The sequence below is a fragment of the Passer domesticus genome, chromosome 14 (genome assembly GCF_036417665.1).
Source record: "Passer domesticus isolate bPasDom1 chromosome 14, bPasDom1.hap1, whole genome shotgun sequence".
NCBI lineage: Eukaryota > Metazoa > Chordata > Aves > Passeriformes > Passeridae > Passer > Passer domesticus.
The window spans coordinates 12,896,291-12,911,787 of NC_087487.1; the positions used below are offsets into that span (position 1 = coordinate 12,896,291).

The 15,497-nt window shown below is 57.5% G+C and overlaps 1 protein-coding gene across 3 annotated transcripts; it reads left to right on the forward strand.

The window, feature by feature from the left end:
- The first annotated feature begins 1,431 nt into the window (after positions 1 to 1,431).
- On the forward strand, positions 1,432 to 11,400 carry MFGE8 (milk fat globule EGF and factor V/VIII domain containing). Of its 3 annotated transcripts, none has more exons than XM_064388756.1 (10): positions 1,436 to 1,630; positions 5,132 to 5,257; positions 5,471 to 5,596; positions 6,101 to 6,214; positions 6,630 to 6,811; positions 7,217 to 7,372; positions 8,255 to 8,399; positions 9,217 to 9,419; positions 10,680 to 10,835; positions 11,113 to 11,400. In XM_064388756.1, the coding sequence occupies exons 1-10, from the start codon at positions 1,558 to 1,560 to the stop codon at positions 11,254 to 11,256; spliced, it is 1,425 nt and encodes a 474-aa protein (XP_064244826.1). In that variant the 5' UTR covers positions 1,436 to 1,557; the 3' UTR covers positions 11,257 to 11,400. The 3 variants fall into 3 exon arrangements, with proteins under 3 accessions (XP_064244828.1, XP_064244826.1, XP_064244827.1); XM_064388757.1 differs by having other exon boundaries at positions 1,438 to 1,630; positions 9,235 to 9,419; XM_064388758.1 differs by lacking the exon at positions 6,101 to 6,214 and having other exon boundaries at positions 1,432 to 1,630.
- The last annotated feature ends 4,097 nt before the right edge of the window (positions 11,401 to 15,497 follow it).

Sequence of the window (15,497 nt, forward strand, 5' to 3'; positions counted from 1 at the left end):
CCTTGTCCTAGTTGCTTGTGCACAGCCCTGGGAATCTTGCCCTGAGCTCTCCTCCTCCTGACCTTGTTTTCCTCGGAACACCACAGCAGTAATTACCCTGAGGTTGAAGGGTTATTCGAAAGCAAGTACTGTGTCTTGTGTGCTCCCTCCTTTCCAGCTGTTGTTTCTCCCTACACTGGAGTTAAACTCTACCTGGAGTCTTCTTTGTGTTGTTACTAATTTAGGGAAACACCAGCAGCGAGGGTGGTGGGTGTGGATGGGAATACGTGTCCAGCTCCATGTGTTTCTCATTCTCTGGCGCCCTGAGAAGTCAGGGGGCAGCTGGACCTGCCACGGGTCTTTCCCTAGGGTGCTCTCATGGGCACTGCATTTGACCAAAGCATTAGCTGGACACTGGAGTGGAGGTGGCAAGACTGGTCAAAGTGCATGGCATGCAGCTGGACTGCCCAGCTCACGGGTGGCTGCGTGGCTGCATTGCCAAAGGCAGAAATGTAGCAACACTCGCCAGAGTCAACACATAAATATGAGCAGCCCAAGTGTCTGAGGTGGGTTAGTTAATGCTGAAATGGAGGGTTTTGCAAGAAGAGATAAAATCAGCTTCACGTTTAGGAGGAGGAGAGTTTGGAGTGGATTTCCATGACAGGGTCAAATGATCCAGCATTCCTGTGCTGTGCAGTGCTCTTTTCCAAAGAATTTGCTGCTGAATATGGATTTAGCTTGAATATGCTTTAGTCTTCCAGGTCTAAATATGTTTTTGCCTTCCAGGCCAGAGCTCTCCACAGGGCACCAGCTCCTCTCAAAAGCGTGGCTTGGCTTTTCCAGCTCTTGGTGGCCAGGCACAGCTCAAAAAGGAGCTAGTTTGTGGCCAAAGCAGTGATGTGGTGCAGTGCTTTGGGCAGAAAGCTGTTATGTCACTCCCAATCCCTTTCACATATTTGCTGGACGTGGCTGCAAGCTGATTTCCTTGATGCTAGTTAGGAGGAACTTGGGAAAACCCCATGCCACTGGCATGCTGGATAACAAGGACGGCACAGGGCTCTTGTGTTCGCTGTCCATCCGAGGGGAAACCCTCTCCAGCTTTCATCCCACCCAGGTAGAAAAAAGTGGGGTTTGTGCTGCAAAACAGCTCTCCCTTTGCCAAGTGCTGGCAGCCCCCAGCACATCCCGGTCCAACTCCGCACCCTCTGCCTGCCAGCCGGGGCCAGGAGCCACGGGCACTGCCAGGCTCGGGAAGTCCCTACCGCCACCCGAGGCCAAGATGGGGCGAGCCAGCGGTGCCCCTCGCTGCAGCCCCATCAGGCTCTCTCTCCCAGGGCCACCCTCGCTGCCCTGCTGCCGTACCCCCCGTGCTGCCTGCCCCCGGGCTGCGGACCCTCGGCCGGGCAGGTCCCCGCCGGTCCCGCCCCGGGGGCGGGCGCGGAGCACGTGGGGCCGCGCCGGGCCGGGCCGGGCTGAGTCACTGCCCGCCCCGAGCCGAGCCGAGCCGAGCCGAGCGGAGCGGCGCTGAGCGGGGCTGAGCGGCTCGGGGGCAGCGCACGGCACGGCTCGGGACGCAACATGAGCGAGGCGAGGTTGTTTCGGGTGCTGCTCGCCGTGGCGGTGGCGTTCCCGCTGCTGCTGGTCGTGTCCGGTGAGTGCCGGGGAGGCGGAGTGCTGCCCGGGACACAGGGCTGCCCGGGAACCGAGGGCAGGAGTGCCGGGGGGCCGGGATCCCGGGGAGCTGGGGTGCCGGGGAGCCGGGGCTCAGGGGATCCGGGGTGCAGGGAAACCCGCGTGCCAGGGAGGCTGGAACGCCGTGGATCCGGAGCGGTGGGGATTTGGAGTGCAGGGCTGTCCGGTGTGCAGGGCATTCCGGGGTGCAGGGCAGTCCGGGGTGCAGGGCAGCCAGAGTGCAGGGAATCTGGAGTGCAGGGTTGCCTGGTGTGCAGGGGATCCGCGGTGCCTGAGAGGGTGAGTTTCAGGGCATCCAGAATAAGGGGGAGCCCGGAATGCTGGGGATGTGGAGTGCGAGGGATCCGGGGCGCAGGGGCTATCCGGGGTGTAGGGGGTGTGTGTAGGACTTGTCTGGTGTGTGGGGAAACCCGTGATGCCAGGGATCCGCGGGGCCGGGACGTGTAGCCAGAGGACCTGGGGGCGCAGGGTGAGTGGGTCCGGGCTGCGGGCGGGGTGCAGGCTCGCAGTGCGAGCAGGACAGCGTGGTGCAGCCCCAGGGCTGCTGCTGCCGGAGCGGGGGATCTCGGCCCTGGCCCCGTCCCTTCTTCCCAGTCTCTCAGCCGAGCTGTCCTGCGCTTTGAGGCTCAGATAACCGTGCTCGCAATGTAAACAGCGTCCCCGGGACCGCCTGGTACGCGCCCAGCTGGCCTGGCCAGGGCAGCCCGGCGAGCAGCAGCTTCCCCGTAACCCCGCGGGCCATGCCTGGGGCGCTTGGCTCCGAAAGGGATGGACGAGACCAGGGAAAAGGGGAGCAAAGCCTCAGTGCAGGCTCCAGGTCAGGGACAAAGGGCAGCAGGAGGGGGTGAGAAAGGCCCTGTTTATGTTTGCACTCCCTGGATGGCTGAGGTGCCCTTTTTGCCCTCCCAAGACCTGACTTCCCCCAGCCCCGCTGGGATGAGCTGTCCCAGTATTTGGAGGATGTTATTTTTGCCTCCCAGCCAGCCTGTGGGTTCATATAAGCAAACATTTCCAAAAGCAGTGGTTGATCTTTGTTGCCTTGGTTCCTGAGTGTTCAGCCTGTGACAGCTCTGTCCTTGACTGGAGAAAAATGTGTGTGTGGAGGATGGAGATGCTGAACAGCTCTGAAACCAGGCCTGAAACAGTCCAGAAACAGGAGCATCCAAAACTGCTTGCTACAGTGGAAAAAGTGACCTGTGTGCCTCACTGCTAGCAGGGGGCTGGCTACCAACGCCCACCATGTGAGGGATTATTCCTGGGAGGGGATAAAAGGGAGTGCAGTTACTTGCAATAACTGAAGTATAAAACTTGAACCCCTCCTGCCTCAACCCTGGGAGGAGACCTTGCTGCTTTGCTGCCATGTCACACCCCAGACACTCCTGTGCTGGAGGCAGCGCTGGTGCTGGGGAGCATCAGTGTTCCCTGACACTCTGTGCCTGGGGAAGCAGCCATCTCCCACTGCTGAACAGAGTTAGCTCAGTCTGTGCAGCCTTGACTGGCAGCTGGGAGAGATCCGTGGGATGGGGTGGATGGATGTGCCCAAGACCTGCGGAGGGGTGGAGGGGCGTGGAGCAAAGGCATCCCCACTATCTGCAGGAGCCCTCTCCTCCCATGCTGTAGCTCATGGCAGCGCATTGATGGAGCATGAGGTCATGCAGAACAGGCTGGGCAGCACAGGCAGTGATTTGAACTGGTGCCCAAGTTTTTCTGCCTCCCGAGGCTGGGCTAAGGGAGCTGCAGCATCCTTATGGAAACCTCCACCTGATGCTGGCCTGCCTGCCACCAGTGTGTAGCCTACACATGTGGAGTGTCAGGAAGAGTAGGATTAACTGGAGGGAGTCCTGCTATTAAAGGACTAATGAGTAGGAGCTCACTGAGTAGTAGCTTAGGCAAATGAGAACTGTGTTGCTTGGTGTTTGTCTGGGCAGTGAGCCCACAGCTCATCAACTTCCACCTTCTCCAGGTCATGCAGGTAGTGAAGGGTTATTGCTAGGTCCCCACCTGGGTTCAGCCCTTGTTCTGACTTCTGCAGCGTAGCAGAGAAATGCCTGGCATCAAGGGGTGTGTTGTCCTTTTTGACAGGGAGTTACTGAGGCTTTTAACCAGTCCTGTGGAAATCTGGTCTAGGTTTATGGAATGTTGCTGCCTTGCAGCTTTTAGGCAGAATAAGTTGAGGGTGGGAGGAATTTCAGCCCAGCTTTTGCAATCTGATTCAGCCCTGCAATGGAGCATAGAAGGTTGGAGGGTGCATTGGCTTGACGTCATTCACTTCCCTCCTCAACAGGACAGGGTGGGGAAAAGAAGGAAAAAATCCAGAGTGGGTCCTTCCCATGGGCTGCAGTTATTCATTAACTGCTCTGGTGTGGGTCCTTTCCATGAGATACAGTCCATGAAGAAGAGACTGCTCCAGCCTGGAGTTGTCTGTGGGCTGCAGTGTGGGTATCTGCTCCCCTGTGGTCCTGCACAGGCTTCGGGGAGACAGGTCTTCTCCATGGGCTGCAGTAGAATCCCTCCTCCTGGAGCACTTCCTCTCCCTCCTTATTCCCTGCTGGGGGTGTTTGCAGGGCTGTTTCTCTCACATTTTTCTCACTCCTCTTCTACAGCTGCTGCACAGTATTTTTTACTTTATCTTGGGTATATCATCACAGAAGCCGTGCTGGTGATGGGCACCAGCTTTGAGCAGCAGAGGGTCTCTTTTGGCATTGGCTGGGACTGCCTGTCTCCAGCATGGGAGCAGCTCCTGTTGTCTTCTTGCTGAGCCACCTTTGCAGTCCCCTTCCACCACCACCTCACCACATAAACCCTACACTGTGGCAGATGCTGGAGATGGATGAACAGGCAGGGAAGATGGTGCAGCCCCACCAGCTCCCTGGGGGAACCTGCCTGTGAGCCAGGGCTGCCTTGTGGGAGCTGCTCGGAGAATGATGGAGGTCTGGCAGGCGTCCTGCAGAGATGGACCTTGTGCTTCCTCCTTGCCTGACTCCAGCATCTGGGAACTGAGGAATGCGAGCTCCCCCTACAATGATTTTTTTTTAATGTTCTTACAAGTGCAAACTTTAGCAAAACCCAGCAACAGCAGCAGCCCCATTCCCTTGAATCATTCTGTCCTTCTCGTGCCTGAGCGAGCCCCAGCCTGGCCACTCACATTTCCCAGCCAAGTGTGAAAAATATTTAATGCACCAAAACCTGGGTTTCCCCTGTCTTCACTTGGTCATATAGTGTCTGTTAAACCTCTTTTTTAATGTGCCAGCACAAGGCAGGTCCTTGCTGCTGGTTATGCTCCCAGTTTCAACCATTGCTTTTGAATGCCAGCAGCCTGTCCCTGCCAGGTGCTCCCTTCCCTGTGGGATTTGCAGCAGACCAGTTCCTGCTGTTGGGCTGGGATGTCTTTGTGTGCATGGGGCTCTGGTGGATGGCCACCTTAGGGATGGCTTGCAGTGACACCTGGCTTTACTTCCAGGTGACTTCTGTGACGTGAACCACTGTCAGAATGGGGGCACCTGCCTGACTGGGATTAATGAGGCCCCCTTCTTCTGCATCTGCCCTGAGGGCTATGTTGGGATTGACTGCAATGAGACAGAGAAAGGTGAGGAGCTGACCCTTTCCCAGGTGCTCCCCTTGTCCTGGCCCTGGGGTTCAGCCCTTCTGATGGCTGATGGACACAGAGCACAGATCTGAGTAGGGATATGGTGACGGGATGAACTTGGGGGAAATGCGATGTCTGTGGCGAGTGGGAGCCCACTGGATGCTCTTATTTTCCACCTATGCCTATATTACAGTTGTTTTTCCCCTTTCCCAGGGCCGTGCCACCCCAATCCTTGCCACAACAATGGTGAGTGCCAGCTGGTCCCAAACCGGGGCGACGTCTTCACTGACTACATCTGCAAGTGCCCTGAGGGGTACGATGGGGTGCACTGCCAGAACAGTGAGTACAGCGGGGGGACAGGGGAAGCTTGTCCACTGACAGCCTGGGGACCCCTTGGGTGACAACTAGGGGCTGTGAGCAGCTGTGACTGTGTGGGGCACCAGGCTTACAGGGATCACGGGCTGTTTTGGAGCTTGCAGGGTGGAGGGAAGGACCATGGTGTGGGCATGGGTTATGTCTGAACCTTGCTCTGCATCTCTGCAGCGACTTGGTGCCTCAAGTAATAACACAAGGAGTGCCTCAAGGCTCAGCCTGCTTCATGCAGGCTCCCAGCCTTGATGTGACTGTGTGTCCTGGTGCACCTGCATGGCTCCACTCTGTGGGGACACATTGTAGATGGATCTTTGGGTTAGAGCTTCAACCTGTGCCACCATCTCTTCAGGGACCCCACCATGCCCTTGTTCAGGGGATGCCTCCCCCTGTTCTTGTTGCACTGAATGAGGAGTCTCCTCTCTGGGACTGGTTTTGGGATTGCCTCCTGAGCTCCTCCTCTCTCTCTCCCAGACAAGAATGAGTGTTCCTCCCAGCCTTGCAAAAATGGAGGCACCTGCCTGGACCTGGATGGTGACTACACCTGCAAGTGTCCTTCTCCATTCTTGGGGAAGACCTGCCACAGCCGTAAGTCTTTGCACCAACTGTACTGAATTCCCTTTCCCTCCTGTTCCCTACTGCCTGTCCCTCATTGACAGGAGGGATCTCACCAGCTGCTTTAGGGGATCTGGAGGGCAGCTGTGGCTATCCTTGGTGCCAGCAGGCCTGGCTCTAATGGAGGGAACATCCTCAGGAAGATGCTTTCTCCTTTCTGGAGTGCCCCAGGAAGGTCCTTTCTCCTCCAGACCTCTGTGCTGTGAGGGGGACTGATGGATTGTGTGGTTCTGGCTGAGGGATGAGGAGGAGAGGACACCGTGAAGACAGCCAGACCCAAGGGCTGACCTCCCTCTCCTGTTCTGCCCCCAGACAAGAAACAAATTACCCCTAGTTCTGCTCTCTGGTTCCTGTCTCTCTTTGATCCTGATCTCCCCTCTGCCCCCAGGCTGTGCTGTTCTCCTGGGCATGGAAGGAGGAGCCATCTCTGACGCCCAGCTCTCAGCATCCTCTGTCTATTACGGCTTCCTTGGCCTCCAGCGCTGGGGGCCAGAGCTCGCCCGCCTCAACAACCACGGCATTGTCAATGCCTGGACCTCCAGCAACTACGACAAGAGCCCCTGGATCCAGGTACCTGCAGCAGGATGGGAATGCCAGCACAGAGAGCAGCCCCAGCAGCCACGGCTGGTCTCGCAGTGCTGCTGTCATGGGATTTCACTGCTCCTGGTGGCAAGCGTGGGACTAAATTGCTGCATCAAGCTGTCACCCAGGGGTATCTCGGGATGTGCCTGGAGGAGGCAAGGCCGTTGGAGGAAAGTGGGACATGGATTGATGATCCCCCTTGCTCTGCCCACCTTGGGATGCACGGCTGGAGGGATGGGGGCTTCTTCCTCAAGGGAGTTCCCAGCGCCATGGGCAGCCCCTTTCCTTGTCCCAATGCCCACCCTCCCACCCTGGCTTGGTGGTCCTGGTGGGTGCAAGGGCTGTGCACCCCATCCTCACTGCACCCCTCTCATCCTCTTCTCCCCTCCACAGGCCAACCTGCTGCGGAAGATGCGGCTGAGCGGGATCATCACGCAGGGCGCGCGCCGTGTGGGGCAGCAGGAGTTTGTCCGCGCCTACAAAGTTGCCTACAGCCTGGATGGGAGGGAGTTCACCTTCTTCAAGGATGAGAAAAAGGATGTAGACAAGGTGGGCTGCGATGCTCTGTGTAGGGGATGTCCCAGCTCCTCCCAGCCAGTGGTGCAGTGGGTGCTGAAGTGGCTGTGAGCTACATCCCTGTGTGTGGGAAAGTGCTTTTGACCTGGGGCAAAGCTGTGCTGGGAACTGATGGGAACTCTCCTAGCAGTGAGATGGCATAGGCAGTTCCAGTGCCAAGCAATACTCCCTGCCTCTGTTTAATTGTCCGTAATAAGCATAACCAAGAAGCAGCACTGCCTGATTTAGGTCATTCAGATAGTATCTTTATCACTGACACCCTGTGGGAACTGGGCTTGGTCTGGGAGTGCTACTGAGCAGCTTGGGCAGCTCAGTGTTGTATCTGCAGCAAGCACCAGCTGACAGTGTCTCTCAAAGTGGGAATATTTGTAGATTGCTGTGCTCTCCACTCACAGTTCTTTATGGCAAGTGTCTCCTGCTGGCTTTCTGAGCAGCCAGGGAATGGTTGGGAGTATCTACTTTGCTTTAAAAAAAATGGAAAAATTCCTCTTGTTTCTGCAGCAGTGGAAAAAGTGCATGAAAGGCAATTTGATTCTATTTATTATGTTAAAAAGGAAGAAGCGAGCCACCTCTGTGCTTGTCATGATTTGAGGAGCATTGTGGTAGTGGGTGTTGCTGCGTGTGTGGCTCTGTGGAGGTGAGGATGAAGCAGGGAATGTGGCAAAGCTCTGTTGGGAGTGTTGGAGCTCCTCCAAGGTCCTGCACTGTTCCAGGGCACAAAAACAGAGCCCAGCTTCTCCCTCTGTGCTCTTTTGCCATCGGCAGTGCCAAGATCTCTCTCTGTCTGCTGTGCAGGGGATTTGCTGCAGGAGACTGTGGGAGAGCTGGGGCACTGAGCTCTGGTCACTGTTGCAGGTTTTTGAGGGCAACGTGGACTATGGCACCATGAGGACCAACATGTTCAACCCCCCCATCACGGCGCAGTTCATCCGCATCTACCCCGTGATGTGCCGCCGCGCCTGCACGCTGCGCTTCGAGCTCATCGGCTGCGAGATGAACGGTAAATGCCAGGCTGTCCCCTCCCGGGGGCTGCAGGGCAGGGGTGACACGGGGCAGGGCATCACCCCTTGGCCTGCCTCTGATCCCTCAGCACAAGGGATTTGGCGGTGCTTGTTTTTCCTCATGCCTGGGAATACCTTGGGGAGCACAAGCTGTTAATCCATCGGCTCAGCCGGCTCGAGCTGCGTTCTCATGCTGCTAACACCTTCCCAAGCCAGGAGTTTTTACTGTGCCTCCTCCCCGTCTGAGCTGTGAACCCGCTGCTTCTCCTGCTGGAGAGCTTGGAAAGCAGCGGAGGATCAAAGTCCTCTGGGGAATGTAAGGGATCATCAGCCTGAGCCCTTTCCCTGTGCCTCCTGCGTTCCTGCCCTGCAGCACATCCCTGGGAACTGAGTGGGACTCGCGTGTCGGTGTGGGAGTGGGATGTTGTGGGGGCTTGGGTCCTGTCCTGCTTCTGCGTGGGTGTGGTGCCATCCGTGCTTTTGGCTGGGGGTATCTTTGCGTTGCTCTTTCCACATCCTTCTCTGCTTCCTGCCAAGGCTTTCTGTATTCCGGGGCTGGGCTGGGCTGTGCTGTGGGGACAGCTACTCATCTCTGCAGCAGGAGGCACTGTGAGCCAGGGAATAGCTGGGAGCTAAAAATCCCGGGAAAAGACCGCCCTGCTCATCTGCTGAGCATTTCCCTGCCTGGCCCTGGTGCCGCTCAGGGCAGTGGAATGAGAATGTGGGGATGGCTTCTGACAGGTCTGAGGGGTTTTGCCTGCAGCGGAGCTGTTGTCTCTTTCCTTTTCACTGCCTGTGTAAACTGTTGTGTTACAGTGTATTTCAACACGGCAGGTTGCTCGGAGCCTCTGGGCATGAAGTCCCACCTCATCTCCGACCAGCAGATCACAGCCTCCAGCGTCTTCAAGACCTGGGGCATCGATGCCTTTACCTGGCACCCTCACTACGCTCGCCTGGACATGACGGGCAAAACCAACGCCTGGACAGCCCTGAACAACGACCAGTCCGAGTGGCTGCAGGTGGGTCTCTGCTCTCTGTAACCTCATATCTGCTCACCAGCTCCCCAGCTGTGCCTAGGGCCACCTCCTGTTTCAGGGCACAGGAACAGCTGGGTTGGTGTGACCAGAGCCTTGTTGTGGGTCACGATATCCAGCAGTGCTCTCCCTGAGTGGGGATCACAGGGGCAGGTCAGGATGGGACCACAGCCACTGGTTTTAACAGTCAGAACCAGCCCATAGGGACAAGGTGGTGCTGTATCTGCACCTTCTTTGTGGAGTGCATCAAGCCTGCAGCGCCCCAGTTCTGTGTCACCCCATGAGGAAATACCATCCCAGCCTGGAGTGACCGTCCCAACACCCTCTGGCTGCCCAGAACACCATGTTTCTGTTTTGGAGGAAAAAAATCAGGCTTGCTTTTCTCTTCTCAGTCTGGAATAGAAACAAATAGTTTTGAAATTTCCTTCTCAGTTTCCCTTGCTCCCCTGTTTTTGTACTTTTCACATGATTCCATGACATAATAGGACAAAGCAGTTTAGATATTTGTCCCGCTTTTTATTTGGGAAATGATTAAAAGCAGCTGTCTCACAACTGTAAATAAACCAGCTTATCGAGACATTGGCTGATGACGGGGTCAGGATGACACGCTGAGTTGGGCTATTGCACCACAGGCTGCCTGTTTGTGTATGTGTCTATAGATTTACATGTACACTCAGGATTTATGTGTACTGTATAGCTGGAATTGCCCTCTATGAGCATGAAAACAGAACTAAATTAATGAGGCTTTCAGCTCCTTTGGTGGTTTACCCTGTAACGTGCCAGCAGCAGTAAACACAGTGTGGCAGAGTAAAGAGAATAGAAAGCATCTCGCTTAGAACCCAAGTGTCAGATTGTGTTGAACTGCATATTTTCTCAGCTAGAATCACTTTCCAGTGGAAATGCATTTCCTCTGTGAATCCTGTATTTTTTTTTTTTTGAGTTTAGATTTTTTTGCTGTCCTTCCCACACTGGTGTTTCCAGCAAAAAATGTGGAGGTGGCAGGAGTGGGCAAGGGAGCTGAGATGGGTTTGTGCCCACTTTTGGTTGCTTTGAGGGATGCTGTTGAAGGAGTGTTGAAGGATCAAATATTTCACAGTTATGTTTTATGATTTGTCTGGCATGGGGTCAAGTGGTGTTTTCTCCATTCTTGACCTCTGAGGGCCAGCTCTTCCCAGCTGCTTCTGGAGCATGAAGGGTGGGAGCACTGCTCCTGCAAGGAGCTGTGATGAGCCTTATCTCTGACAGATTGACCTCCGGGACCAGAAGAAGGTGACAGGCATCATCACACAAGGAGCCCGTGACTTTGGGCACATCCAGTATGTGGCAGCTTACAAAGTGGCCTACAGTGACAACGGCATGTCCTGGACCCTGTACCGGGATGCCCAGACAAACAGCACCAAGGTGGGTGTGGGGAGGGCAGGGCGATTTCCCAGGGCTCAGGCATGCCTTGGTGGGGAGGGATGAGTGGTGGGGCTGAGGCCACAGAATCACAAAAATATGCTGAGTTGGAAGGTACCCACAAGGGTCATTGAGTCCAGCTCCTGGCCAGCAGGGCACCCCAAGAGTCACACCCTGTGCCTGAGGGTGTTGTCCAAAGGCTTCTTGAACTCTGTCAGTCGGTGCTGTGACCGCTGCCCTGGGGTCCTGGCAGCGCTGACAGCCCACCTTTCCCCTCTAGATCTTCCACGGCAACAGCGACAACTACTCACACAAGAAGAACGTGTTTGATGTGCCCTTCTACGCCCGCTACGTCCGCATCCTGCCCGTGGCCTGGAACAACCGCATCACCCTGCGCGTGGAGCTGCTGGGCTGCGATGAGTAGGCACGGGGAAGAAGGACGGGGCTGCTCTTCCCCGCTGCCCAGCCTGCACCCTGCCTGCCCCTGCCCACTCCTGCTCTGACCTCACGCCCCCCTCTCCATGTCCCCACACTCAGGAGGCGGCCAAGAGGGCTCCCCTGCCCCGCGTTGGTGCTGGGGCTGCAGCACTGCACTTTACGGGGCCCTTGCAGGTGGGATGTGGGGATGGCTCCTGCCCTCTTGCTGCTCCAGCCAGGTCTGACACCCCCTCCTGCAAATGGGGCTTTCTTGGGGACACCATCCTGCAAATGAGGCCTTGCTGGGGGACCCTGTCCTGCAACCAGGGCTTGGCTTTCTCTTCTCAGCTAAGCCTGGGGACAAATTTTCTCCTTCTTGCTTCTGCTTCCAGCAGAGAAGCTGCAGCCAGTGGCAGTCCCTTGCCTGAGCTGTGTCTTGGGGCTCAGCAGTTTTCAGGGTCTTAGGGCAGGCTCCCCTGGCTTGCAGCCTCCAATGTCCCTCCTGCTCCCTGCTTGTCTGCAAGCAGGGGCTGTGAAAATCCTCTGAAAAATCTCAGCTGTTGTCCCCTGCCCGTTTTGCCAGGTCCTGAGTCTCCTTGCCTGCAATGTCAGCACCACATAGTGCGAGTGGAGTGATGAGACAGCTCCTGTCAAGAGGCACCAGATCCCCACTGGTGGTGGCTCTACCTGCTGGGTTACTCTGGCAGGCACCACAGTGGGAATTTTGGCAGGCACTGCCCATTCCCCTTCCTGGGATGCCAGCTCCAGCAGCCTCCCAAGTGTCAGCATTGCCACCATCCCCAGTTTCCTGCAGTTTGGCATGCCTGGCCATCCCTTGTCCTCAGAGCCCAGTGGTGACCGGGGGACAATGATCTGGTAGTGGGGAGAGTTGGTTTGTAGCCAGAAGGTTGAGAAGAAAAGATGGGAAAGGTGGTAATTAAACCACCCAAATGTGGTGGGCAAAGAGCCGTGCCATGACCCTTTTGGTAACCTGATTTTTTCCCTTTACATGGGGTGGAGGGGAGCCTCTTGCAATGCTCGAGCCCTCGGGATTAGCAGTAGGAGGTGAGTGAGCCCCAGGTGGGAGCACGGGCAGGCTGTCCTGGGCTGGCAGCAATGCTTCCCCTGCCTGCTGGGATGTGAAGCAGCCGTGGGGCTGGGCTGGCAGTGGGTTTGCTTTGGCAAGGGCTGAGGGAGCCCGAGTGGGATGGCAGTGATGGCCCCACTCTGGGGTGTCTCTGACAGTATTAAAACCAGCTGAAACTTTTGGGGGTGTTGGCTCGTCTGCTCTGTGTCTCCCCAAAGGCCATCTCCCAAAGCCTGGCTGGTCTGGTGATCCTCCAGGGTTCCCTCTGAGCCCCTCAACTCCTCCACCTGTGGGCTGGCCAGGTGCTGTGATGGCCCTGCACCTCTCCTGCCTTCACTGACCCTCCTAGCTCCCGTCCCTGGCTGAAAAACAGGGTATCTCAGGGCTTTGTGTGCATCTTTCCCACCGTCTCCACCCTGTCCCAGCTGCTGGAGACTGCTCACAGCTGGCCAGGCGTGGTGGGATGGGACCTGGGGAGGGGAAGCCTCTATCAGCACCCACACCCTGTGTCTCCTCCTTTGGCTTTGATCCTGGAGCAAATCCCCCAGCTTGGAGCTAGATCGGCTCTTACACCCCAAGCACTCTTGGAGCTGTGAATTTTGCAAGAGCTGTGGGGATGTTCCCAGCAGAGCCCTCTTGGGGAGGGCTGGGAATGGATGCTGCTGGAGCAGGATCTGCCTGCATTGAGGGTGTGATCCCATGTAGGGAGGGGGCATTGTGGTGAACAGGACAGAGGAGCTTTGCTCATGTCCAGAATCTGCCACACTGGGCAGGGACCCCTGAAGGTGGCATGAATAACCAAGTGTCATCTATGTCTTAGCACAGCTCCCTGTCCCTGCAGCTCTGGACAATCTTCTGCACCTTCCTGTGGCCAGCAGTGCCCTGCTCAGCCAGGCATCTCCTCCTTGGGCCTTGCCCGTGGGAAGTGGGCTCTTGCCTTGCCCTGGGAGTGCCATCCGCGGGCATCAGAGGAGCTGGGGATCTGCTTGAAAACTGGGAAGACTGGGCTGAATTCATTGTGTCTGTGTCTGCAGCTGCTTGGTGACAAATAGCAGCCACAGACAGAGACAGGGACAGGGGGGACAGCCTGCCCAGTTCACCTCCAGACATGCCACCCTTATCATGGGGAAGCTGAGGCAGAGATAAGCGCAGTTCGCTTCGAGTCCAGCCAAGGCAGCCGTGAGCCAGGGATATGCAGAGGCTCATGAGGAGCGTGACGGGAGCAGATGCTGCACATCAGAGTGGGGGATGCATCCTCAGCCCCCTGCTGCTGCTCCCCCTGCCCATTGCTACCCCCCAAGCAAACCCCTCTGATGGATTCTGAGCCCCTTCCCAGCCTTGTGGCATTTCCTCATCCCCCAGAGCTGCAGGATGGGAACTGGGAGAGCAGAGTGCCCTCCCCGCCATGCACAGCTCTCACGGCTTGTCCCTGTCCCTCGGCTGCTCTTCCTGGACGTGGCTGGGTTGCTGGGACAGCAGGAAGGCCGGGATGGCCGGCATGCTGTGGCACCCTGCTGGCTGCTGCCAGCTGCTGGGAGCTGGCTCCTCAGGAAGCAGCCGTCGGGGACAGCATCCTCTCACTGCCACCCGGAAAGCCCAGCACAGATCACAGATCCTCCATCCCTCCAGGAATGTGAGTGTTCCTGCTGGAATCGTCCTGTGCAAGCAGCATTTCATGGACAAATCTCTGGCGAGGCACAGCAGAGCTGTCAGGCGCTGGCTTTGAGGTGGGGAAGATGGGGATGACACTTTTATGGCTCCCATTCAGCCAAATGTCAGCCAGCCCTAGGCACGTGCCCTAAACATGTGCTCCCAGGTCAGAGCTTCCCTGACCCTGCACAGCTTTGCTCAACCTGAAACCTGTGGTCACACCCAGGGTACATCTCTGGGAATAGAAAACAAAAAGAGGATGAGAGAAGGAAGGGAAGGAATTAAGGAGATCCCTTCTTCCTCAGGGTCTGCTGGTGGCCATATCCTTCCTCACACCTCTGCTCCTTAGGAGGAGATGGAGAAATCACTGGCCACGTCCAGACGAGAGTGGCCTATGGTGAGGCAGGAGCTGTTGCTGAAAAGAGGTGCCAGGAGGCACCCCTGTCCCCTTTCCTGCTGCTGCTCCCCTCCTCAGGCCGGGCAGGGGATGGCTGCTGGCAGGTGCTGAGGTGCAGGCAGTGCAGGACACCGTGGGGCTTGTTCCTCACTTCTGGAACAATGGCATAGCCATGCCAGGGAGCAGCGTGCCCCAACAGGGCTGTCTGCTTTCTGCACAGCCCGGGGGTGGAGGGAACCATCCCAATTTCTGGATCACCAGAACAACTCGGGCAAGCAGCTGCAGCGGGGCACTGAGGGCCAGGATGCAGCTGGGACACCATCCCACCACCTCCCCCGGCCAAGGGGCAGGGCCGGGGGTAGCAGGGACCCTGGGCCAGGATGCAGGCGGCAGTGCAGCGGCCCCATGGCGGAAGGTGTAATTGTGCCTGCACTGTGGGCAGCGGGGCAGGCTGCTCCGGGCGGGCGGCGCGCCCGGCCGTCACACTCCCGCGTCCCGGGGCAGCGCGGCTCCGCCGCGGCTGCGATTGTGCAGGGAGACGGAGAACGAGGAAGAGCAGTGCCTCCAGAGCCTGCAGCCATGCCTGGCCGGGGCTTCCCACGGGGAGCACGGCTGCGGTGCCGGCGCTGGCGGCAGATAACGCCGTTTCCTCGCCGGCTGCTCGCTATCAGCGCGGCGGCGACGGGCGGGCAGGATCGCACCCCGAGCGCTGCGGGCTGGGCGCTGTCGGGAAGGGCTCCCGGCCCCCTTCACCCCGCAGCCAGCCTCGGGCCGTTTATTTTTACACCGGGTTGTTTTCTTTCCGGCTTGAAGCCATCCTGCACGGCGGCGAGAGCTGGACCGGGGCCCCCCACGCCTCATTTCCTTGCCGTGAAACAACAAAGTGGGGGGTGAAGCAGCGCGCTGGACTGGGACAGCGGGTCGATGGGTCAGGGCACACGCCGCACCGTGGTTCCTCTGTTTGTCCCTTCTGTCTATCCCCTGACCGGCATCCCCTGGCGGTGCTGCCCTTCCTGAGGACTCGATCCTCATGGAGCTGTATCTGCCTGCCTGCGTGCCAGTGGGAGCTGGCATGGAGGGCACCGCCCAAGTTTAGGGATGATGCCCCCACAGA

Bases quoted from the DNA above. Each gene is read 5' to 3' on its own strand.
- MFGE8 (XM_064388756.1), top strand. From the start codon at position 1,558: ATGAGCGAGGCGAGGTTGTTTCGGGTGCTGCTCGCCGTGGCGGTGGCG. The intron at 1,631-5,131 runs GTGAGTGCCGGG...CTTTACTTCCAG, and splicing joins GCTGCTGCTGGTCGTGTCCG to GTGACTTCTGTGACGTGAAC. The intron at 10,836-11,112 runs GTGGGTGTGGGG...TTTCCCCTCTAG, and splicing joins CCCAGACAAACAGCACCAAG to ATCTTCCACGGCAACAGCGA.